Source organism: Vipera ursinii (assembly GCF_947247035.1).
Source record: "Vipera ursinii genome assembly, chromosome: 3".
In the NCBI taxonomy this organism is placed as follows: domain Eukaryota; kingdom Metazoa; phylum Chordata; class Lepidosauria; order Squamata; family Viperidae; genus Vipera; species Vipera ursinii.
Genome location: NC_139516.1, coordinates 33,395,892 through 33,420,077, shown reverse-complemented (window position 1 = coordinate 33,420,077; position 24,186 = coordinate 33,395,892). Strand labels below are relative to the sequence as shown.

Genomic DNA, 24,186 nt, shown 5'->3' with positions numbered 1-24,186 from the left:
GCAAGCAACATATGCCTGATTATTTTTAATATAATACAATCATATCTCCCTTTTCAGAAAAGGAGGCAACTGTATCATCACTCCTTGGATTAAAATGAGAGAAACTAAGAAGTCCACACTGCAGCCAGAATGAGCTGTCTTTCTTACTGCTTCCAACTATTGCTGAAGCTGAGTTTAAAGATTCAAGTCTAATCTGCAGTGGGTTGGTGCCCAGTCCAAAATATGGCTACTGCAGAACCCGATTGGTTATTCTTCCTACTTCTTGCCTTCCCCATCCATGCAGAGAAGGCAAACTTTTCTTACTAGCCTTGTGTAGGCAAGTGTCTCAATGTCTCCTCCCTCCCCTCCCCTTTTTTTTTCCTTAGGATTGTTCTATTCTGTTCTTACCAGACCATCTTATTTGTCTCTTGAGAAACCTATATGCGGGTCAAGAAGCAACAGTGAGAACTGGACAAGATCCCAAATGTAAAAGAGGACAGACAACAATTTTAGAGGGAGAAAGAAAGAGGAGACCTGAAATTCGCTGTGTTAGAATGCTCATATCCTTTCTTGTGCTAAACAATAGAATTTATAAATAAAGCAAACTTCCCAAGTTTGTGATTAAGCACTGCACTTCTAGATCTTTTCTTTACCCATAAGAGTCAGAAAACTGTCCTCTTACCACTAACTCCATAAGACAACATTCTATACACCTTTCACCACCACAGACTTACTTTTCAATGTCTTCATTCTGACTGCTGGATAAGGTGGGAAAGGAACCCATTACATCCCCCCGAGCCATGACAGAAATGTTGCACTTTACAAAGCCTTTTATTCCTGCTCTGGTGTCCTTTGGGTCATTAATCACAGCCCACTTCTGGTAGAACCTATGGTCTAAATGCATAAAGAGAAAACAATTGAATCACAATTTCTCTGGATCTAATTTAGATTATTAGGAGTTTGAGTCAGAAGGTTAGATGAGCTCTGCTTTTGTTGATGTACTTTTTTGTGACTGGGGTTATTGTTTATCCTTGACTGCCTCATTGGTTATATGTTGCGCGATTTTGTGTTTTTAATCCCTATACACTACCCAGAGCTATTAGTATGGGATGGGTGGCCACATAATTCATATAAATATATAAACAAACCGTAATGCCCACAAATTCTAAATCTAGACTATCAGTGTCTTGAACAAAGGACCCCGAAGAAAACTAAAACTGATCGATTGACATAATACTTAGTGAGCATAGGCCAGTTATTCCTTCCCAGAAATTAGCACAGCTCTTCAGATTGCTTATAAAGAAAGCTATAACACAGAGCACGTAAACTTTTACTGAAAGATTGCCATGAGCATCATATGGCTCCAATCCCAACCTGGCATTGATCTAATATATTGAAAAACTTTAGGAGTACTAATCCCCAATGACACCAGATTTTAGAAGATAAACAATTAGGCAATGTGAAGTATCAAGTGATCAGAATATGGGCAGGGTGTGAAAGGGAAACAAATTAATTGCTAATATATTTTAGTGCAAGCTGTGTAAATTTCACAAACATGATTTGATCAACCTCATATAGCAAAAGGTCTTCAACCAGCCCTGAAAATATTGGCCAGATTTAATGACCCAATTCAATTTTTCTCAGCTGAAAATCTTGATCATGGACCTTCTTGAAGTAACTGGGAGAACTAATTTTTAATTTTCATTTTTAGACATTGTTGGAAGTGAATAATACTTATCACAAACAAATCCATTTCAAACAGATTGATTAACTTTTGATCAACCCACAATGAAAGGCGAGAACACGTTATGGCAGGGGTGTCAAACTGCCTGCCCGTGGGTCAGATGCATCAAAGCGAAACCGCACCCACCCCATTGCCAGCAATGGCAAAAAAGTCATGATACATCGTGACACGTCACGTGACGTTGCAAGTTTAACAACCCTGCATTATGGACCCAAAGCAGTTAATTCAAAGCAATAGCAAAAGAGAACTAAGAAGCACTTTTAGCATGACAGCAGCCTCATGGTACAGTACCTGGCTGATTGTATACAGTCTCAAGATCTATCTTGAAAGTGCCTATGAGAGTGCCCAGGAAGGGAATCTTCTTTGAATGGAAGACCTGTACATGAATATAAAGGTATTTCTCAGTTCTAAGTCATATGGCAGATAAGCCATATCTGCCACTGAAGCCAACTATTGCCAAGAAAAGCCTAGCATTTGGCTTGAGAATAGGGGGGATACTGAACAGTTGATAACTGGGTTTAAAACAAGTAGCAATCATAGCCCACTTAAAAGGTATTAATGAAATTGAAACAAATTCCACAAATTAGTTTCTACAAGACAATAAGTCAAAGTTCTTTTTCTCAGTAACATCACTTGCCAAGTATTTCTTTTCATAATTGCATGTTTAATTGAATTAGTTTATAAACTAGAATGTCAAACGTCTGACTAATAATACATTTCTTGAAAGAGAAACGCACAAAGTAAAGATTATACATCTCTAATGGCTGCCTATGTGACAAAATATGACATGATTAGCTCTCATAGATCTGTGACAAAGAATAGCTGCAACTTTAGAAGAATAAATGAGAAACTGTATTTTTACTTTATTGCTCACTTCATGATATGATGTAAGGCCATTGGTCATCTACCCTCATCTTGCTTCTACCCCATAGCTAGTAGCTAGTATACTTACAGAAATCTCTATCAGTCTGTGGAATAGAATATCTCTTGGTTCATGAAAATCAAAAGTAAAATACTGGAAGAAAATGGAAAAAATATAAATATTACATTTCGTGTAAAAATTAAGTTCTACCTTATGCCAAGCATCATATATAATACTATGCAGGATGTTTTCAACAAGAAGCTATGTAAGAAAAGAGCTTCCTTATAGGTCCCAATATTTCTTAATGGAAGATCCTTTTCTATAGGGCTTTAAGATTAATTTTCCTATTTAACAAAGCCAAACTGCAGATCATACCAGGGTATAGAATGTGCTTTTAGATGAAAACAGATTCCGACTAATTGTTAGGAAACCTGCCTAAAAGTAAGAATCCTTGGAGACTGGAATCTATTTCTGAAATAGATTAGGTATTCTTGTTTATCAGATGTGTTCAAACAGATCTTCCTTTGCCATTTCTCAGGAATATTTTAAATAGGGTTCCTGAATCAAGCAAGGAGTTGAGTTGAGATTTAATGGTTTAAATCAGCAGTTTTCAGTCGAGTCATATGGCTCTTTGGGGGCGGGGGGGGGCTGCCTTACGCTACTGCATTTCATGTGCTACTACATGAATATGTTTGCAGTGAATTGTTTTGTTAGCTACTATGACTTTTCTATATAGTGTATCTATCTATCTATCATCTATTATCTTAGTTATAGTTATATTATCTGATAGATTAATAAACAGTGCATATGGTAAAACACATTTTTTCAACAGGGAGATCAAAGAGGTAAATGAGGGTCAGAAGAGGATGATGACCAAGAAAAGATTGAGGAGCCCTGGCCTAACAGTCCTTCAAACTTTATAATTCTATATATCTCTCATGTACACAAGATATTTGCCTCGTATACTATGATAAACTATAATTTTATTTATTAATTACTATGTCTTCAAATTGCTTAATAACACAAGTACATCTGACTACAATACATAGAACAACTTGTACATGGTTTTCATGTCAATCTGGTAAGTTTTATAATGTTATAGAACTGCATCAAAAATGAACTCTAAAGCTAAAACAAGTTTGTGGTAAGCAGTTGGCTATATAACTGTGCTCACATGCATAAGATTGATACATCTGAGAATAGAATTATGTACACTTGCTTCTAGTTGCATACCTCATTGTAAAAAGGACAGTTGGTGGATTTCTGTGTTGCTGTGTGTCTTTTTTCACCTCCAATTTTCACTACCACAAAAGGGTCAATATTAACTCCAACCAACTTCTGAGCTTCAATTATGTTGATGCCAATCTAGGGAGACAATATATTTCCTAGAATTAGTCTAGATATATCAGTATAAAGTGAGAGGAATTTTTTTTAATTTAAAAAGTTTTACAATACATTTTATCTTTAACAAACAAAAACAAAAAAGGAAAAAAAAACCTCCCAACCCCCTCCCCTCCCACCCTCTTCCCCGTCCCCAACCCTCCCCAACCCCTCCCTCCCTTTCCCCTCCCCCCCACTTCCCAGAGCAGAGTACAGGGTATGAAAATACAAACAATCATAATCTAACTTACGCAAACAATCCTAAACTATTTAAACTATCGAGCTTTAACTCATATAGATAAACTCCAAACATATATATATATATATCATATCAATGATTATTCAAATACAAAATAATACTTTTCAATCTAATACCCAATAAAAACAATCACAAATAAAACAATTTATATCAATTGTCTAAAGCTATTCTTCTTTCCAAGTAAGCTTTAAATTCATATTATCCTAATATATTATACAACTTAAAATACCATAGATTACTTTCCAAACTTAAATTTTTTTTATATAATATTACCTACTCCAATGTTACCCATAACAATATTACAAATTAGCTTCAATCACAAATAAAACAATTTATATCAGTTTTATAAAACTATTCTTCTATCCAACTAAACTTTAACATACTAAAACCAGGTTTATACAACCTTCCCTTCTCCTAATATATTATACTACTTAAAATAGCATACATTACCTTCCAGGCTTAAAATTTTTCATCCAAATAACAAATCATAGCCTACAGAATATCAATAAACACTACTGCAAATCTTCCCAATTAAATTTTTATAATCATCTTAACACTAAAGCAACACAAAATATTACATAATTATATTATAAGGGTGAAAAATATATCCCCAAATATTTAATCCTTCTAGCAATTCCAATTCCCATAATCCTTAAAGTGAGAGGAATTAAATCAACTACTTGTTGATGTGTAAAAATTAATCAATGTTTCCTTTTACTTTCAGATTTGCTGGAATGATTGCTCAATCATTAATGGAAGTTATAAACAAATACATGGTTTTCAAAATCAGGTAAGAAATAAGAGTTATAGAGCATTATTTTGAATGATTTATTGGCAGATATTCCAAGAGGTCAACTATTCATATGTGTCTGTCAGGCTTTCTGTCCACCTGATTTTAATTCTTCAATGAAAAATGCTATATTCAATAAATAAAACAAAAATACTACTAAGCTCTAGTGTCATCTTTATTGACAAGCATGGCTCTGGATTGCACAAACTTCTTTCATAAAAAACAACCCTGTGCATTCTTTGGATGTCTGCTTACTTGGCAGAAAAAAAGACAAGATAAACTGGACTAACAAGGGACATCATTGAGGACTACAGGAAGAGCAAGAAGCAACTTCTCAAATTTCCCTTTTGGTAACTGGGTTGTTTATAACCTGCTAGGCCCATCAGAGCAACTATTGTGAAGTAGGGACACTTCTATCCAAGATAGCCATTTTATGTGAATGCCAGAGCTTCCTCTCATAATTTCAAATGCATCCCACTGGTTCAAAATGGCTAGAAATTCAAAAATCACAGTAAAAGTGGCAAATACATCACCTGGAAGTTCTGTGGTCTAGGAGATGCATAGAGATCCCCCTTGGAGAAAACCCTAGAACGGCTAAAATGAAACATCCAACATTAATTACATTATCTTATCTGTCATTTTACTTGAACTGTTATTTTTGTTTTCAAATGCAGAGTGCATTGGAATAAAAAGATAAAAATAATGAATAAATAGCTACATATTCAAATCTATAAATGCAGACATTTCCCCAATATTATAGCTTGTGAAAGTCTATTGAAGAACTAAATTAATGTCATTAATTATGTTCAAAACACATTTATTAATTTGTTTCAGCAGGATAATGACAGTAAATCAACATTTAATTTTAAACGTAATCAGATGCTTTTACTTTGAAAAAAGATGGTATTTAAATTTAATTTTACATTTCCATTAATATATATAACAGTGCTATTACATTCAAACTACATGATGTGTCAAAACACTGCATTCTAGTAGCTAAAGCCATGAATTTCGTTTTGTTCAAACACAAGCTCATTGAGTAATCTGCCCAGAGCAGATTAATTTTATAGGATTGTTGTAATGGTAAACATGGGGATAATGTATGTTGGTGTAATCCACTAAATAAAAATTGCTTTAGGTGTTCCTGATGTTTTAGTTTCCTGTGTACAATGGTACTTTGGTGCTCAATTGCTTTGAAACTCATCAAAGTTGGTACTCAAAGCATTTTGACGCAAAAGAATTGTTCCAGTAATCATCATTTGGTACTCAACGCACAAGCTAGAATTTGTCAGTGACAGCTGCCTTGTGACTCACTACATTATTCCCTATGGAAAAAATGTACTTGCTATTCATTGTTTTTGGTACTCATCAAGCCTCTTGAAACCAATTAATGGGGAGTACCAAGGTACCACTGTACTGCACTTAGACATATGCACATACTAAATAAAAAAATCCTTATGCTGTAAAGAATGTTGAAAACTGCTTTGAAACTTCAGGGATTTTAGCAACATACAAGTCTAAGTAAGTAAATAAATATATCTACTACCATTTCTGCTTGTGATGATGGCATGATTACTTGTGACTATTTTTCTGAAAACTGAAAAGACAACTTTATACCTGCTCTGCAGCAACAGATTGTCACTACATGTTGTTGTTAACAATTTTCCAAACCTCCCTCCTTAATTTTTTGTTATTATGATTATTATTGTTGAAATTACTAATATTGTGACATGTATGCATAATTGTTCAGATCATTAGCTTAATATCTTAAAATAAAACATTTTTAAAATAAGTTCTGTCAGGTACTGCTAGTTAATGCTAATGCTAATTTACAAATAGAATATTTGTAGCAAATGTTTGAACAATCATAACTTTGGTCAAAGGAAAAAATAAAGAAGCAGTAGACAAACTGTGACCCATTGGGTCATCCTTTCAGGGATATTTCCATTCCTAAACAGAGAAAAAGAATGATTACAGACAGGCAAAGAAGGGAGGATCAGAAATCATTCTGTTTGGCTGATCCACTAAACTGTCTGCCACTTTGCTAAGGAGAGAGGGAACAAGGAGAACCACGGATGGCAAAGAAAATTGCACCTCTACTCCCCATCCCTGTATGTCCCCAAGGGCCCCCCCCCGGGTCTAGGGAGTAAGAAGCCTCACCTGTTGACGGCCAGCACCCCCCAGCCAGGCCTATTTTACAAGGACACATCCAAGTGGCTCCCTCATCCTTTCCTTGCTGCCCATTGCCATTAAGGGATTTCACCTTGGTTCCAAAGCAGTCTATTGCCACTTGCCTGCCAGGTCTTGCTATTGGTTGGTTGGGTGCAGGAGGCCAGAGGTAGGTAGGAAAGAGGGTAGGTTTCTGGGAAGAGCAGGCAGAAGGTGTAGTGGTGGTGAAGCAGCCACAACCTCCCAAAATTTCATTCCCATGGAACCCATGGGTCCCAGCATTTTGTAAGTTACTCCATTTAAGTTATTTTGGTTCAATAATTGTTGTCATAGACCTTCCAATTGTGCCCAATTGAAGGTTAGGAACACAAGAGTTTTAGTATTGCACAGATATAAATGCTATTAATAAACCCAAATGATGCACACATGCTATTTTGGAAAGGAATGTTTGGCTAAGTATTAGCCTTCCCCTTTCTGGTACCCTCTAGCCACCTTTGAGCTAAACATGCTAGTTGTCTTCCAGAGCTTTCCTCCAGCCCTAAGGGAAGCAGAATTGTCTAACCACATACTTGCATTGGTATCATTGCTGATGAGTCTACTGCCACAATAATGAGGCCAAGGAGCAGGGCTCTCCTGACAGAGTAATGTGGGAGAAGCTATGAAAACCAAGTGTTGGTTTCCCTTGTCTTTGTTTACCCACCCACCCCCATGACATCCTCTGGTAGGCAATCACCTACCAAGCACTTTCTTTAATGTGCAATGTCTGGAGAGAAGTCAACTTTTAACAGATGGCAGTAAAGCACTGTAGAACGGTATATAAGTCTAAATGTTATTGCTACTGCTATATGTACCATCTCTTGAACTCCTGGATGGAAGATGGAATAAGAAATAAAGAAATCTTTGCACCACAGTTAGAGCAGCTTTAGGATTCTTGATATTGCAATTTAATATATCTGGAATATATTAATATATCAGGTTGAAGTCTGTTTTCTTCTGAGAAGAAATTGAAGCACTACCTACTCATGGTTGAAAAATACCTCTTTACAGAGCTGAAGACAATCCCAGAGAACTCCATATCAGATACATCGTAGTAATCGTCTTCCTCATCATCCATCTCCAGACCTTTGACAAGTGTCCTGCCCAGCATTGCAGCCTTCCTATCCAGGTCAGCAGCTCGTTTTGCATCAGCCACCCTATAGCCCACACCAGAAGTTAAGAATTACAAGGCTGGCATGCTGATCACAATTCTTTTATCTTCAGAGAATATGTGTACAATTTGAGATGAAGAACATTACATACCGTTCTCCTTTACTCCCTTGTTACTGTATTTTTATTAGTGTTATTTCTACTACTACTACTGGTTTAATCTTTATAAGATGAATCACTTACTTAGGAAAACAGCACATTTAATTCTTTACTAAGTAATAATAATGCACATAATTGTCTCTGAAACTTTGATTTCAGTGAACTAGATTAAATTATAAAGACCCGAAAGGAGGTGAGCAAGACATGAGTGACATCCCAGTCCAGGAAAGGGTGCAATTGATGCACAACCCAAAGTTGTGCTAAGGCTGTCCTAGCCATGGCTGCCACAGGAATTGCAAGTCTTCCAAATTGGCCATTAGTTCTGTTTGAGTTTGTACCAGCTCATGAAGAACTAAAGATAGACAGCCCCCAGTACCAGAGGACCTTAATATCCAAAGCCACTCAATCTTGCTAAGGTTGAAGCCTATTGCTCAATCAGGGGTGGAGATATAAAGCTGGGTATCACACTTACCATTAAATGACCTCACTCAGTTGCTTTATATGGAAACCCTCCACCATTACCGCCCCACACTATCCTGTATTTTGTAAATCATAAGCACTACTGAGTTGATCACTGAGATTTATTTGAAATATGAGTACAAAGCAGACTAATATTACATGAATGCAGTACTACAATTTGAGAGGCAGTTTGATATACCATTTAAGGCACCAGATGAGAAACAGAAGACCATGAATTCTAGTCTCACCTTAACCACAAAGCTAGCTGTATGACCTTGGGCCAGTTAATTTGCACTCAACATATCATTTCCAAAAAGCTTGCTAAGGAGGCAAAAGTGATTCAAAAGCACAAAAAGTGGGTGGGGGAACACAACTTGAAATATTGTAGCATCACATGGATTGTATACACTTCCATACATTTATTGCAGCAGCAATATACAGTATCAGACTAGTAGCATCTATGGAGAATATGCTACTTACTCTAAATCTTCAAATCCTGGGTTGCGAATTATAATCTCAGAACTGTAATAAAGGAAAATAAAACATGAGTAGTGCAAAGCAAACAAATGTTGGCTGTTGAAATTCATTACTAATATAACTTTTTTAATTAAAAAAACACCTTTCCCCTACAAATCATCCAGTTTGGAAATTAAAGTTCTATATAGTAGTCAGCTGTCATTGTACATCTCCCAGTTCACTCAGTCTAGTTAAAACACATCCAAGATTGACCTGAGTTTTTGGCTATTTGCAAATACACCTGGATCCATCTTGAAAGCTATGTGGCAATTGTTATCATTAGTTGGATTCGCCAGTAACAAGTCTATCTTATTTTTTATTTGTCACACTTACCTTATTAGACTGTGGGACTATATCTTAATTTCAGCAGTGTTCTATGACTTTCTGATTAGAAAGCTATTTAGGTGCGGGATAGATTTTTTTAGTTTAAAAAATAATACTATTATCATTTAGAATATTAAAAATGAATATATTGTGTCTTAGTACAGATTCCAGTACCTGTCTTTCATCTGATAGACAAAATCTTCCTCAACCCATGTCCCTGCAGCACCATCCGGAGGTTGATATCTCAAATCCAATTCAATATATATCTACAGAAGAAAAGTAAAACTTAAGACTAAACTGGTATAACTCCCAAATATTTGGAGGATTTTTTTTGTTCAAAAAGTGTAAGCTGCTTTTTGTACAAAAAGCTTAGGTCACTCTTTCCTCCTTTCATCTTGAAAAAACCAAACCAAAACAAGGACATTTCCCTACAAAAAAGACCCACTCTTAGCTACTGCCCAGCTACCGGTTTGCATGCATTTGTCTAATAATTTGCAAAAGCCGTCTCCTGCTTGCTAGTTAGCTAAGGGAATCGTTGAGTGGTAAAACTGAGTTCTGAAACAATTACAGAACATTTCATTATTTAGCCACCTGACTTTGTAACCTAATCAATACAATATCACCAAGATTATCTGTGAATTTCTTTAAGTTCTTCTAAGCCCATGCTTGTGTCCTGTAGCTACCTTTGCATTTTGTTGCCCTGTTTTTCAATTGTGTTTGATTTTTTCCCAAGTTCCAATAATTCTTGTCTTGATATTATATGTTCAAAACATTAAACTTTAAACTTTACTATGAACGCTTCTGATGAATAATTTAGGTTTATTTAATCTTGTATGAATTATGTGTTCTTTTTTGCAGTCCAAAATATTATCATTGTCTCCAATACCCACAATTTAAAGACATTTATTTTTCTTCACTCAACTTCACTTCAAATTCTTTTCTGCTTGCTGACATAATCGTTATTTGTTTGTTTGTTTTAATATTGTACAGCAGACCGGATTTCAACACCCTTCTTTCAACCAAGTAATTACTCAAAACTTTCACACCCTCAGCCATCAAAGTAATATAATTAGCACATCTGAGATGCATTTTTTATTTCTTTTAATCCAGTGTTCCACATGATATCTTTTCCATTTAAGATAAATAGGATGGTAATATAAACTTTGGCACATGCCTTTCTCAATTCTGAACCATTTAATTACACCATATCTCATTCTAATTCCAACTCCCTTTAATTGTTAACCTCACTTTGTTTCCATTATTCATTTAGACTCTGCCTCAAAAGTTTCATGATTGTATAATATCAGCATGTACGAAAAATATGTTAACTATTACCCCACGCTGGAAGTTTTAGGAACCGACTTTGTCAATTAGCATGGGGAAGTCTAAAAGAATGATGCAGGCCTGGGAATGGCTGGTGACCTAAGGATATTTCTGCTGTCTTGTTAACCAATTAGCTCTGAATTTTTAGTCTGATTTAGTTTTACTTGTAAGTTTTAACTTTTTTAGCTCTGTTTTATTGTTTTATTTATTTATTTATTTATTTATTTATTTATTGTTTGCTTGTTTGTTTGTTTGTTCAATTTCTATAATCACCCTACTCAGCCAAGTGACTCTGGATGGCTTACAATTCTAAAACATTCTTCAACAATTCAACAGAACAACTCCTGGGAACTTCAGTGACTGTCAGAAGGCTTCCAGGTTTAATCAAAGTTGTTGGCCACCACATGTCAGGTCCTTTGTGCTTTAAGATCCTTTTTATCTTCTAGTCCAGGTAGATTCTGCCTGGCCAGACTTCAACATGGAGAGAGGAGTGCCCACAAGACAGAAAAAATATGTTGAAAAATGTATTTCATTCAACCTGAAGCCTGGGGAGGGAGGGAGGGAGGGAGGGGAGGTTTTCCAAGGGTGGCCAGGAACTGGAGTTGGCGATGAATTATTGTGTGATGACTGCGGATACGTTCAGCAACAGAAAGTTACTGAAATATTTCTGTGGTAGTGTGCTGTGTGTTAAAAGGCCGGTTTGAGATGCTTGTGTCATATCACTGTGCATTTTAAATGTTATAATATTAATCAAATTAGTTACCCCAGTAATGCTATGGTTTTTGTCAACAAGAGCCTCTCTGATGTTTAGTCGTCCAGACATTACCAGCTGCTGAAGGCTGATGACTAAGGTGCCAAGTAATCTACAAAAATGAAACCAAGATAAAAGGCAAAAAAGCTTAACAGACAGAATTGTAAGCATATAATGGTGTTCCGGTAGATTCAGTTACATAAAAATAAATCATAAGCTGCTTGTTGTGCACTTAGATAAATTAAGAAAGCTGCCCTTGCGTTTCAGAGAGGAATTATGTGCTGTGAATATATCAGACAAGAGACCATGAAGGTATTTCTCTCCCATCTTTCTCTTTTGATCTGGTTTGTACCAAGCAAATCTTATTATGGGGTAGCAAGATATGTAAACACAGATTATGTTGAAATAGTAATTGGATAACGCCATAGTCCTTTTCTTTCTCTTTTATACATAACAAATCCTTAAAAGCATAACTTTTTATATCACGCACTGAAAAAGGTCATCTGGAAGAAGAAAAGTTAAGCATAAAAACATTAAATGGGAGAAACTCAAGCAGTTGGTTATTTTACAATTACTTGACTGATCTCTTGAAGATACAACAGGGAAAAGTGTATCTACTAAAAAATGGGATATAATTTTGGTATAGCATGAATGAATGATTCAGGTTCAAGTGACTGTAAAGGGATACATAGCAGAAAGATTTTCCCAGTGAGTTAGGAACCTACCTGTTACTGAATACTTTACTGCAGTTGTAAACTTTAACTATCAACATTTCTTCCATAATGAATTTTCCATAATGTGGCCAGCGAAAGAGCTAAAACATGAAATAATGCCAAAATTAATACCCAAGGTTTCTGAAAAATCCCTTTTCCATCTGTTCATGTCCAATCTCAACAGATGACAGAAAATGTGGGAGTTTATGTCATGATACAATTCATTTATCTTTCTAATTACAAAATTTTGAGGCAATCTCACATTGGATTGTGGATATTTAGGTTTTCCAGATGCTGATGGAACTCCCATCAACCCCCACCATCATCATGCTGCCAAGAGTTTTTGAAAATTCAACAGCAAGTTGCGAGATCATAAGCTGTATTCACCCATAATGAGACATAGTTTGTAGTATCTGGTGTACTTCAGATTCACTGAAGCTACAGCATGGTCTTTGAAGTATACTGACTTACAATAATTGAGAAATTATGCAATAACATAGTTTAACAAACTCTTTTTCAACAGTTTTTGATTTTTCAGTTAATAATACAACCCTGCTTTCACCAGATTGCAGTACTTCTTACTCTGGAGAAACCTGGGCAGTGTAATGCAAAGATACTCTTCACACACACACACACACACTAACGAACTTACTATGATTCAAAATTAAGTCTTCCTGTTGAGTGTGATACTTCCTTACCTCTCCAAAGATTGCTTCCTGGCCACAGCGTATCTTCTTTGTTTTCTGGGTAAATCCTTGGAGGGGAGGAATACAAACTTTGTCAAACATATGAAACACTGGGTATGAATTTTCTTTGAAGGAGCGTACCATATATCCTTAAAAGAAAGCCATATTCAAAAATCTGGATTTTTTAAAATAGCCAGATGTTATCCAATGGGACTCAAATGCAATTTGGAGATTGCACAGTGCAGTGTGCTGTCTTTAGTAGCTATCCAGGTCCTCATGTTCAATCATTGCAGGAAGGGATATATAGAATCTATCAGAATAATATATATGTTCTACCATCCTTTAAGCTCTCAGAGCAGAGAAATACACATGCCCTCATGTATGGATTTTACATAATTTCTACTACCACTCCATGGCAACTAGTTATCTGAAGATTGTAGTATTTTTTTCTTTCATTCCATTGCCTTTGTTTATAGACTCCAAAATAATATGTATGCCTTTTCTCTTTTATCCCCTAACAGCAGCGTGAGAGAGATTCATTTGAGCAGTGGAGAATCATCTACAGATGTATTGCAAACATTGTGGATGAAGAGCATTTGAAAGTGAATTTTCCCAACATAAACGTAGCTCTCATTTACCCAGTCTGGTGCCTCCAATTTGTTAAAGTGTGGCTCTCAAACAAAATATTCAGAATTTTGGAATTATAATCCCAATACACTTGAAGGAATTCAAGTTTGGGGAAATTAAACTATTATACCACATTGCAGAATATAGAACGTGCCTCTGTGCAATATCTGCTATGTTCAAAATACACATACAGAAATCAACAAAAGTCTCATGTTTTCCAATTCATTATCTTAGGAACTTAAGAGGAAAAAACAAAATGGGGAGAGAAATGATGCACTGAGAGATGAGATAAGTGAGTGTATCCTTGGGCTGCATAACTATTCAAGATGAAGTATGCTTAAGGTCACATTCTAAAACAAGTAATGGCTGGTCAAGACAACATATACATTAAGTTCACTTTAACAGGGGTATCAAACTCAATTTCATGGAGGGCCGCATCAGCATTGCAGTTGCCCTCAGGGGGCTGGGTAGGTGTGGCCTGGGTGGGTGTGGCCTACTGGGTGGGCGTGGCTAGAGTGTGTATGGCCTACTGGGTGGGCATGGCCAGCTCTACATCGTTGGCATCAAGGGTGCCTATGGGGGCCTGGGCAGGAGTGGGACAGATCTGGGGGTCTCTGGCAGAAGGAGGGTCTCTGAGCCAGGGCCAAGGCAATGGGGGCCGTTCCCTCACTGTTCCCAGGATGGCTTCGCGGGCCGCATGAAACCACTTCGCGGGCCGGATCTGGCCCCCGGGCCTTGTGTTTGACATGTCTGCTTTACAATATTTATATTACATAAAGTATAGCTAATATTATTTTTCAGTTGGATATTTAATAATGTACTCTCAATTTATATTAAACCAGTTGTTTTGGTAATAGCTTTTGCATGTTTCTTGAGTTTTCATGCAATCTGACACCTCAAAATGCATAGTTCTACAGTAGGAACAACATGCATGTATATTTGGATTCTGAGAGGTTTTATAGGTTACAGAAACAGAACAAACAATCATGGAAACAATTGCCATTCCACACCAGTCACTTACAGCATTTTCTAGATCAGTGTTTCTAAACCTTTACAATTCTGGCCTCAACTGTCAGAATTAATCAGTCAGCATGGATGAATGGGGGACTCTGGGAGTTGAAGTCCATATACGGTATACTAAAGCTGCTAAAATTGAGAATATTTACTCAATATTTACTCTAGTAAATATGGCAGTGCAGTGGAAAATAAAAAAGAACACCAGAACATTATCAGTTACTGACTCACCATCAATGGAGGATTAAATGAAAAAGGAGGAAATAACTACTGACAAAATGGCTATTAGACATTTCCATTGAAAAGTAAATGGCTTGTGTAGTATATAATCCAGAGTGGCAAAATATTGATCAGAACCTGGGGTGAAAATATGAAATATCTAAATAGGTTAAAGAAACCTTTTAAGATTATTGTACCTTATATATTTATATTTATTTTTTCTACAGAATTAGTCTTGTAGGAAACACCTATTTACATTAAATTCAGAATTCCAATACTGTTTTGAAAATGGTTTATTCTTCTCTCTCCAGTGTCAAATACTGCCAGTTTAAGTTCTTAGGAGTAGAATTCTATACAAATCTATTCAGAAATAAAATTGATTTTAACTGAACCTACTCCCACACAAATGATTGTGCCCACTCTTAATATATATTCCATGTTCTGGAGTTTGCTTCCATATTTTCTGGAAGCAGAGCTTCAGATGGATGTGAAATTTAAGATAAAGTTCCAAATTTCAGGTAGATACATGATAGATATTGAAAGAGATAGATTATATACAGTATATATTGACTAAACAAAGGAACTTAGGAGAGAAGGTTCTGTTCCTTAAAGATCAAAATCTATAGAATCAACCAAAATGACAGAAATGTGTGTGAAGGTTTTCAAGTTCTCCTATAAAGTTTATCCAGGAACTGATTTTAGATCCCCCCTTAATTATCTGTGATTCATTTAAATTGAATTTTTCTTTGGCATTTCCTTTTACTAATGCTTCCTCCCTCCAATCATGTTGAATATATAGCATGCCTTTTATAGGATGGTATTCTGACAAAGTGTATTCTAACAGTAATTTTAAAACTTTAAATTTTAATAAACGTTCCTCTTTAAACAACTGTAAGACCTCATTGTTATTGTTGATTTAAGCAGCTACTCCTGAATATGTTCTGCTTGTGGCAGTACAAACATAATTGTGTGCATATTCCTAAAAGGAAAGACAAATGTTCACATAAAGAATAACTGGCAGGTTTGTGTATTTTTCCATGTTGTATAACAAGTCCCACAAACTCTGCATCATTAGGAAACAATTATATTACAGAGCTATATTCTAGCTTTCTCTAGGACATAATCTTAAGCCATTGTATTATGTCTTCACTCTTCCCAAAAAACCCCTGTGCATCTCCTTCTACCCACCCCAGGCTTCCCCCACTCCCTCTCCTCCGCACCTCGAAAGCTGATGTGCACCTGCCTCTCCCCAGTCCCTGGCAGCTGGGAGACCCTCTTGATGCTGACACTCAGAGCCATGGTGCTCTGAGGGCTTGGCTCTGTGCAGGACTGATGGCCAGGACTGATGGCCTCTGTGTGATGGCCGCTGCCAGAGCAGAGCTCCACCTGTCTCTTTAGTGAGTCAGGCCTAGGGACTTGCCAAGCAGGTTTGGCTGAGCAGACCCCACCCGCAAGCCACACATTGTCCAATAATAGTAGCTCTGGGCCACACTGGCAGTTAACTAAATGTCTGCACCCCCCAAATCAGGAAAACTGCTTTAAGAGAAACCCAGTTCTTAATAAATGCAGTTGATTACCAGCCAAAAAAGCAGGTGCAGATTCCAGTGTTAAAATAAAAAGAATAATAATATGCTTGGTCCTTTAAAAAAAAGCACCTTGTAATATATGTGTTAGTTGTAGTGACTTTTTACCTAGTTATCAACAAACATTTTTTATAATTGGTTGCATTCCTAAACAGTAGTGGAACCTAGAACTGGGTCATCGTTTCTCATCCCAGCATTCTCCAGCTGTGTTAGGACGGGTCCCAGAACAATCATCCCGCACACAGCCTGGGAATTCTGAGAAGTGTCATCCCAAAAAATTTGGAAGGTATCACAAGGGGAAAGAATGTTTTTTAACAATCTTATGTTGAGAATAGTCATTAACAGTCTGGCTGCCTGGTTAGACAAATTACAGAGGTTCCTCTCTCCATCCCTAGTCTCTCAGACATACCTTGTCATTTTTCTGAGCAGGAGGAGACACTTTCCAAAATAGCAGCTCACATTTCTCATAGTTTTTCCATTTTCTAAGAATTCCTTTTGCCTATGATTCCTTGGTGCTCTCTGAGCTTGATTGTTGTCTTGCAGATGTTTCCTTACTCAAAATCCTTTTGTCTATACTTGGGAGTCAGGAAGCATTCTTACAAAAAATATTAATTTTTAAAAAAACAGTTTCCCATCAATTTTTACAGTGACACCTAAAGACTTCCAAGTTAAGCTAAACAAATCTACAAATCTACAAATTCTTCTGAGAATGAGGAAAATTTGCATGACTCTTCCAATCTCATGCGATTTGGGCTATTCAGAGGAAGGTACCTGGACAGTTGCCTATCCCTAGTGTTCAAGTAAAAAAAAGGTATAGAACTGGCTAGAAAAATAATGGAACCAGTGGAATATCAAGTAGGATATAATGCGTCTTTCACATTTCAGGAATTCAGGAATTTTTTAAGTGCTGAAGTGTATAATAATTTAAAAAGAAGCTGTACATGACAGTATAATTAAATTATGCTGGAATTGGGTATGTCTAGTTCAGACATGTCAAACACAAGGCCCGGGGGCCGGATCCAGCCCGCGAAGTGGTTTCATGTGGCTCGCAAAGCCATCCTGGAAACAGTGAGGGAACGGCCCCCACTGCCTTGGCCCTGGCCCAGAGACCCTCCTTCTGCCAGAGACCCTCAGATCTGTCCCACTCCTGCCCAGGCCCCCATAGGCACCCTTGATGCGAACGATGTAGAGCTGGCCACGCCCACCCAGTAGGCCATACACACTCTAGCCACGCCCACCCAGTAGGCCACGCCCACCCTGGCCATACCCACCCAGCCCCCTGAGGGCAACCGCAATGCTGATGCGGCCCTCAATGAAATTGAGTTTGACACCCCTGGTCTAGTTTAACGAAGAGAAGGATGAGGGGAGACATTATAGCAGTGTTCCAATATCTCAGGGGCTGCCACAAAGAAGAGGGAGTCAAGCTATTCTTCAAAGCAGCTGAAGGCAGGACAAGAAACTAATGAAGGAGAGAAACAACCTAGAACTAAGGAGAAACTTTCTGACAGAACAATTAACTAGTGGAACAACCTGCCTCCAGAAGCAGTGAATGCTCCAACACTGGATGTTTTTAAGTAGAGACTGGACAGCCATTTGTCTGAAATGTATAGGGTTTCCTGCCTGAGCGGGGGGTTGGACTAGATGATCTCCAAGGTCCCTTCCAACACTATTATTATTGTTATTATAAATTAGAGAGCACTGTAATGGATGCTATAATCAGTTTTATTTTTAAAAAATATTGTTCTTTAATGAAAGCTATACAGTCAGTTAAAGACGTGCAGCCTCTACACTGAAATTAATATCATGCACAGTACAGAGAAGAAGGTATTCTATGGCAGTTGTGCAAAATATTCATAAGAGATACTGTAAGGTTTGTTAATAGCAGTGAAGCATTCCTCCTCAAAGGGTTAAAGCAGCTATGCCCATAGGAGGATCTGTTTAGCTGTTTCAAAAGTGGGTCCCAGTTGTCTTCCCATGCTTTGCATGCACAGTCAACATTTTTCCTGGGACCACCAATGAGTGAAGTGGCTATGCAGGGAGACCCACTCTCAGACAGGACACTCTTAGAAGCATCTATACAAGCCCATCAGAAGACATAGCTGCTTTAATACCCTGAGAAATAGAGTACTTTGCTTGCACTAATACTGTTTGCAAAGCACCTCTCATGTTTTTCACAACCTTATTTTCCATGTTTTTATCATTATATCATGGTTAGTCGAAGTCTAGAAGAACTCTGATACTTAATACTTAATTATGTCCATATAACAAGATTCATTTGATTAGCTGAAATCATGATAATATCAATTTGATATAAACTGACCTTTCTTAAGATCCTGTATGGACTACTGAACATGACATTGCATTTTCCTTGAAGCAATTTGTTTTATATATCCACATATTTAAATACTTAAAAATTGATTTCCACTATATGTGCAAAAGCATGTTTTTTGTCCAACAAGACTATACAAAATTGAGTAAGTTCAGGAGAGATATTGAAAGGAGGTAAGAGTTTTTCTAGGTTAGACCAAAAAAGTGGTCTGATTTAGAGCTTTGATACTCAAAGAGTGTCTGCCCAGCTACTTCTTAGAAACCTAGAAAAAAAATCAAAGTAACAGCCTTTGTCAGATGTGCTTTGTTTAGTGGGATTTTGCTTGCCTAAAAGGGTGATTCCATTTAATAATTTTAAGTAGCTTGTTGACAATTATTCTCCACAAATTCAGCTCACCTCATTTTTAAACATTAATTGCCATCACATCTTGTGGGAGTAGATGAGGTGCTAGGTTAAGTTTATTCATATTTTTTGTTCCATTCAACCATGTCTAATTCTTGAACACTGTCTGAATGAGTCCCTGCAGTTTTCTTGGCAAGGTTTTTCAAAAGTGGTTTGCCACTGTCTCCTTCTTAGGTTGAAAGAAAGTGACTTGCTCAGGTTTACTCAGCTGTCTTTGTGCCTAAGGTAGGACTAGAACTCAGGGTCTCCTGGTTTCTATCCTGGTATCTTAACCACGAGATCAAACTGGTATTCTTATTCACATTGCTATAGCTCAATTGTGAACTTTTTCCATTCTAATACTCTTTATTAGAACTTAAAACATTTGAAGGAGTGAAAAAAAGCCTTCTGAACTTATTTGGAAAATTATTTGAAGGAATCACTTGCTATTTATGAAAGTATTTGAGCAATTCTTTTGCTAAAAAAAACACCAAGGTAGTGATTAGAGCTGCACAATTGAAGCCCCTTTTCTTGTACACACATATAACATTGATATATGTACAAAAGGGGTGGGACCTTGACTGCCCTATTGACATTTTGTCTCCTCCCACCCCCAATTCCTGCAATGTCATTGCAACCAATAACTGAATATTATGCCAAAGTCATCACACTTGATTGGAAAATCCAGTGAGTTTAATAGCTCCTATGCTTACTGGAGACAGGTAAAACAACTAGCAGAGATTTTATAGCAGAAATATGCTGTGGAACTACATTCTAACCACTCCCCAAATCACCATGAGCCTTATGCCAAAAGAAAAGCTACATGTGTCATATCAAAAGCACGCAACAATAATCAACAACTGATTGACTAATTTGAATGTAATGCTACATAGGCTTGTCACCTTTTGGAACAGCCTTTAGCAAATTGTATTTCATACGGTATAAACCTTTCAATTGAGAACCACCAGAGGGTAGTAAAATGCTTATACAGTACTTAATTGTACAGAGAAAACCAATTTTGATTTGTAGGACTAAATAAGATACAAGTCAGATCCTTCTTGATAGATACAATGTGTTATAGGTATATCCACTTGCAATTCTTTTTAGACACTATTTCTATTTCCCCCAGCAAGTGCTGCTCTGCTGCCTTATTGGAGTAAGGATGTTCTGGGAGGAATAAGCGAAGAATGTCTGCAGTGTGTGCCAAGAGTATATTATCCCAGCAAGATCATCCAAGGCATTAAGGCTACCCAACTGCCCAGCTAAAGCAAGCAGACACTTATAATGGGCAGCAGTAACACAGGGAATGGCTGGAAGTGGAAGATCTCGAGTGACACAAGTAAAGGCATCATACTGTAAAGAAAAAGGCAATAGTAAACCATTACAGTATTTACAAGAAAACCACATGAACGTAAGGCTGTATGCCCTTCCTTTATTTGTTTAACTTATATGCTAAATAAATATTGCGGGATGGATTGGAGAAAAGTGTACATCAATAGCCTGGTTTATTGTATGCTTATGATATTGTTCTGATAGCCAAAATGTAAATGATCTGCAAGCTCCAACTATTAAAGTTAAGAAGTACGGTCAAGAAATGGGACCAAGGTTAAATATAAAGGAGGCCAAACTCATAAAAAAGGTACAGCAACTAGACTTAGAATGAAGATACAGTTCCTCCAAAAATGGCATGCTGAGCGGTGAGGCATTTTTTTTTCTTACTGCGACAAACAACTGATTTTGTTGCCAAAGCTGGTTCTTTAGTGGCATGGTTCCCAGATTTGAATAGGAACAACTAGGAACGACCTAAGATGATCCTCAGATGACCATGGGATGACCTGGGAAGAGGAATCTCTATGGTTGCAATTCTTGATAGAAATATCCCAAGGGCTTGGGTCTCCATCTTTTCCTTTCAGCTTTGCTTTTTTTTTTTTAAAGCACACCTCAGTTTTAACTGCACATTTTTGAAGTTTACTGTTTCTTTTTAACTTTCATTTTTAACTGTTAATCGACTGGTTGAATGCTGACTTATTCTAAACCCTTGCTGAATTTTAATGTGTATTTTATGCATCTTTTTACTGCATTATTTTGGATTTGTGAATCACCTTTGCTTTCACTGTATGAAAATTGATAGCAAGAGGACTCTCCTCTGGCTAGTGAATGTGATTTGATCTGAGTTACATTTATATCAGATTTTTACTGCAAGGATTTTGTATTCTACATTTTTAAAAGCTCTGGTCTTATTTGTTTTAAACTGTAATGGGAACTTCCCTTTTTTCCCTTTTTACCAAGGGAAATATCTTTTTTTTTTCTAAAGCCATTCTGTCACAGTACATCTATTGAGAGGGACTGTTTACATTTTGTTGTATAAGCTCTTAAGAACTTTCTTAAGAAGACTGATGGAGATTGGGGAATGGACTTATATCCAATTAGAAAACAATTGTCAAGAGACGCTGAGTTTCAAATTATAGCAAGATTCTTTGAACAACAAATGCTGCAGATATTTACAAGAGATTTATGACTTTGGGGAATAAGATGTAATTGTTGGGAAAGATCCCAGTAAAAATTTTAAAAAAAAACATTTTATCATTAAGAATCAATCAGGGATATTTGATGTAATGATGTGGTAGTTTATGGTAGATCAGAAGCCATAGTGGACTTTCTACAAGATACATACAATGACAGATTGTTAACAGTAAACTTCTTAAGTTTAACTTTGCTGTTGGCTTCACCTGTTAATTATTTTTGTTATACAGTAGATGCCAGGTCAAATCGGTTGGGTAAACAGCTGTAGAAGTTCATAAATCGTGGGCCTGTAGCACAAGAGGGGCACTATTCTTGAAATGTATTTAGCAGTATTCATCTGGGGGGGGCAATCTATGTGTGGTTTTTTTAATGCACTTTTTAATGTCGTTATCTTTGTTTTTGATTTTTCCCCCCTTTTTGGAGTTTTTATTTTAACTTTGTGAATAACACAATTTTAAAAAAAAAGATACTGAAGGGTTAAGACAGCTTCTGCCTTTTAGGATTAATGTTAAAAAATCAGCAGCTAAACAATAAACTGTAGGTAGATTATCAATTCACACTTTAGAAAAGACAGATGCCAAACTATGTCTATACCTACAAATTATGCAGGCAATTTTTTTTTCTCTGCACTCTATGGAAGTGAAAGTTGAATAACTGAGGCAGAATTATTGAGACTTTTGAAGTTTGGGTTTAGAGAAGGCTCCTAAGAATATCATTGGCAGCCAAGAAAACAACTAAATGGGTCATCTAGTTCTCACTTCAAGCATAAATGACCAGCTTGATCTTAGACATATTAAGCAAAAAAGTGTGAGCACACACAACCTCCCCAGCCCACTCCACTGACAAAGAATTCAACTGTTACTGTTGTGGAAGTAAACTGATCTGTCAGTTTGTGTGTGTGTAAACTGAAGAATCTTGGGCTTTACAGTAGGTGACAAAATATCCTGGAAAAACACTGAAATAGTTGTCTTGAAGGCTTGAAAATGGCTCACATCAAATTTCTCACTGTCAGGAGAACAGATTCTTTAGCCTGGCACATGTTGGGAGTCCAATGTCTAGAATTTGTCATAAGTATGGCCTTTGACTATGTTAGCTAAAGATTCAAAGAGCATTCAAGATTCATTTATACTAATGCTCAAATATACAGTCATGGCCGAAATTGTTGGTACCCCAGAAATGTTTCCAGAAAATCAAGTATTTCTCACAGAAAAGTATTGCAGGAACACATGTTTTGCTATACACGTTTATTCCCTTTGTGTGTATTGGAACACAACAAAAAAAGGGAGGAAAAAAAGCAAATTGGACATAATGTCAAACAAAACTCCAAAAATGGGCTGGACAAAATTATTGGCACCCTTTCAAAATTGTGGGTAAACGAGATTGTTTCAATCATGTGATGCTCCTTGAAACTCACCTGGGGCAAGTAACAGGTGTGGGCAATATAAAAATCACACCTGAAAGCAGATAAAAAGGAGAGTTCACTTAGTCTCTGCATTGTCTGTGTGTCTGTGTGTGCCACACTAAGCATGGACAACAGAAAGAGAAGACAACTGTCTGAGAACTTGAGAACCAAAATTGTGGACAAATATCAACAATCTCAAGGTTACAAGTCCATCTCCAGACATCTAGATTTGCCTTTGTCCACAGTGCGCAACATTATCAAGACGTTTGCAACCCATGACACTGTAGCGAATCTCCCTGGTCGTGGATGGAAGAGAAAAATTGATGAAAGGTTGCAACGCAGGATAGTCCGGATGGTGGATAAGCAGCCTCAAACAAGTTCCAAAGGAATGCAAGCTGTCCTGCAGGCTCAGGGAGCATCAATGTCAGTGCGAACTATCCGTCAACATTTAAATGAAATGAAACGCTATGCAGGAGACCCAGGAGGACCCCACTGCTGACACAGAGACATAAAAAAGCAAGATTAGAGTTTACCAAAATGTACTTGAGTAAGCCAAAATCTGTCTTGTGGACAGATGAGACCAAGATAGAGCTTTTTGGTAAAGCACATCATTCTACCGTTTACCGAAAACAAAATGAGGCCTACAAAGAAAAGAACACAGTACCTACAGTGAAATATGGTGGAGGTTCAATGATGTTTTGGGGTTGTTTTGCTGCCTCTGGCACTGGGTGCCTTGAATGTGTGCAAGGCATCATGAAATCTGAGGATTACCAAAGGATTTTGGGTCACACTGTAGAGCCCAGTGTCAGAAAGCTGGGTTTGCGTCTGAGATCTTGGGTCTTCCAGCA

General features: G+C 37.0%; 1 protein-coding gene across 1 annotated transcript in view; it reads right to left on the bottom strand.

Moving 5' to 3' along the window:
• Positions 1 to 16,419, bottom strand: part of LOC310638170 (fer-1-like protein 4) — a gene marked incomplete at its 5' end in the record, with an annotated part of 67,854 nt that extends 51,435 nt beyond the window's left edge. Inside the window, 12 exons of the mRNA XM_083358997.1 lie at positions 714 to 873; positions 2,015 to 2,099; positions 2,676 to 2,738; positions 3,819 to 3,950; positions 5,548 to 5,608; positions 8,221 to 8,376; positions 9,428 to 9,469; positions 9,962 to 10,053; positions 11,874 to 11,973; positions 12,587 to 12,675; positions 13,273 to 13,328; positions 16,341 to 16,419. Coding sequence (XP_083215123.1) covers positions 714 to 873; positions 2,015 to 2,099; positions 2,676 to 2,738; positions 3,819 to 3,950; positions 5,548 to 5,608; positions 8,221 to 8,376; positions 9,428 to 9,469; positions 9,962 to 10,053; positions 11,874 to 11,973; positions 12,587 to 12,675; positions 13,273 to 13,328; positions 16,341 to 16,419 — 1,115 coding nt within the window. The remainder of the gene's footprint in view (positions 1 to 713; positions 874 to 2,014; positions 2,100 to 2,675; positions 2,739 to 3,818; positions 3,951 to 5,547; positions 5,609 to 8,220; positions 8,377 to 9,427; positions 9,470 to 9,961; positions 10,054 to 11,873; positions 11,974 to 12,586; positions 12,676 to 13,272; positions 13,329 to 16,340) is intronic.
• Between the last annotated feature and the right edge of the window lie 7,767 nt (positions 16,420 to 24,186).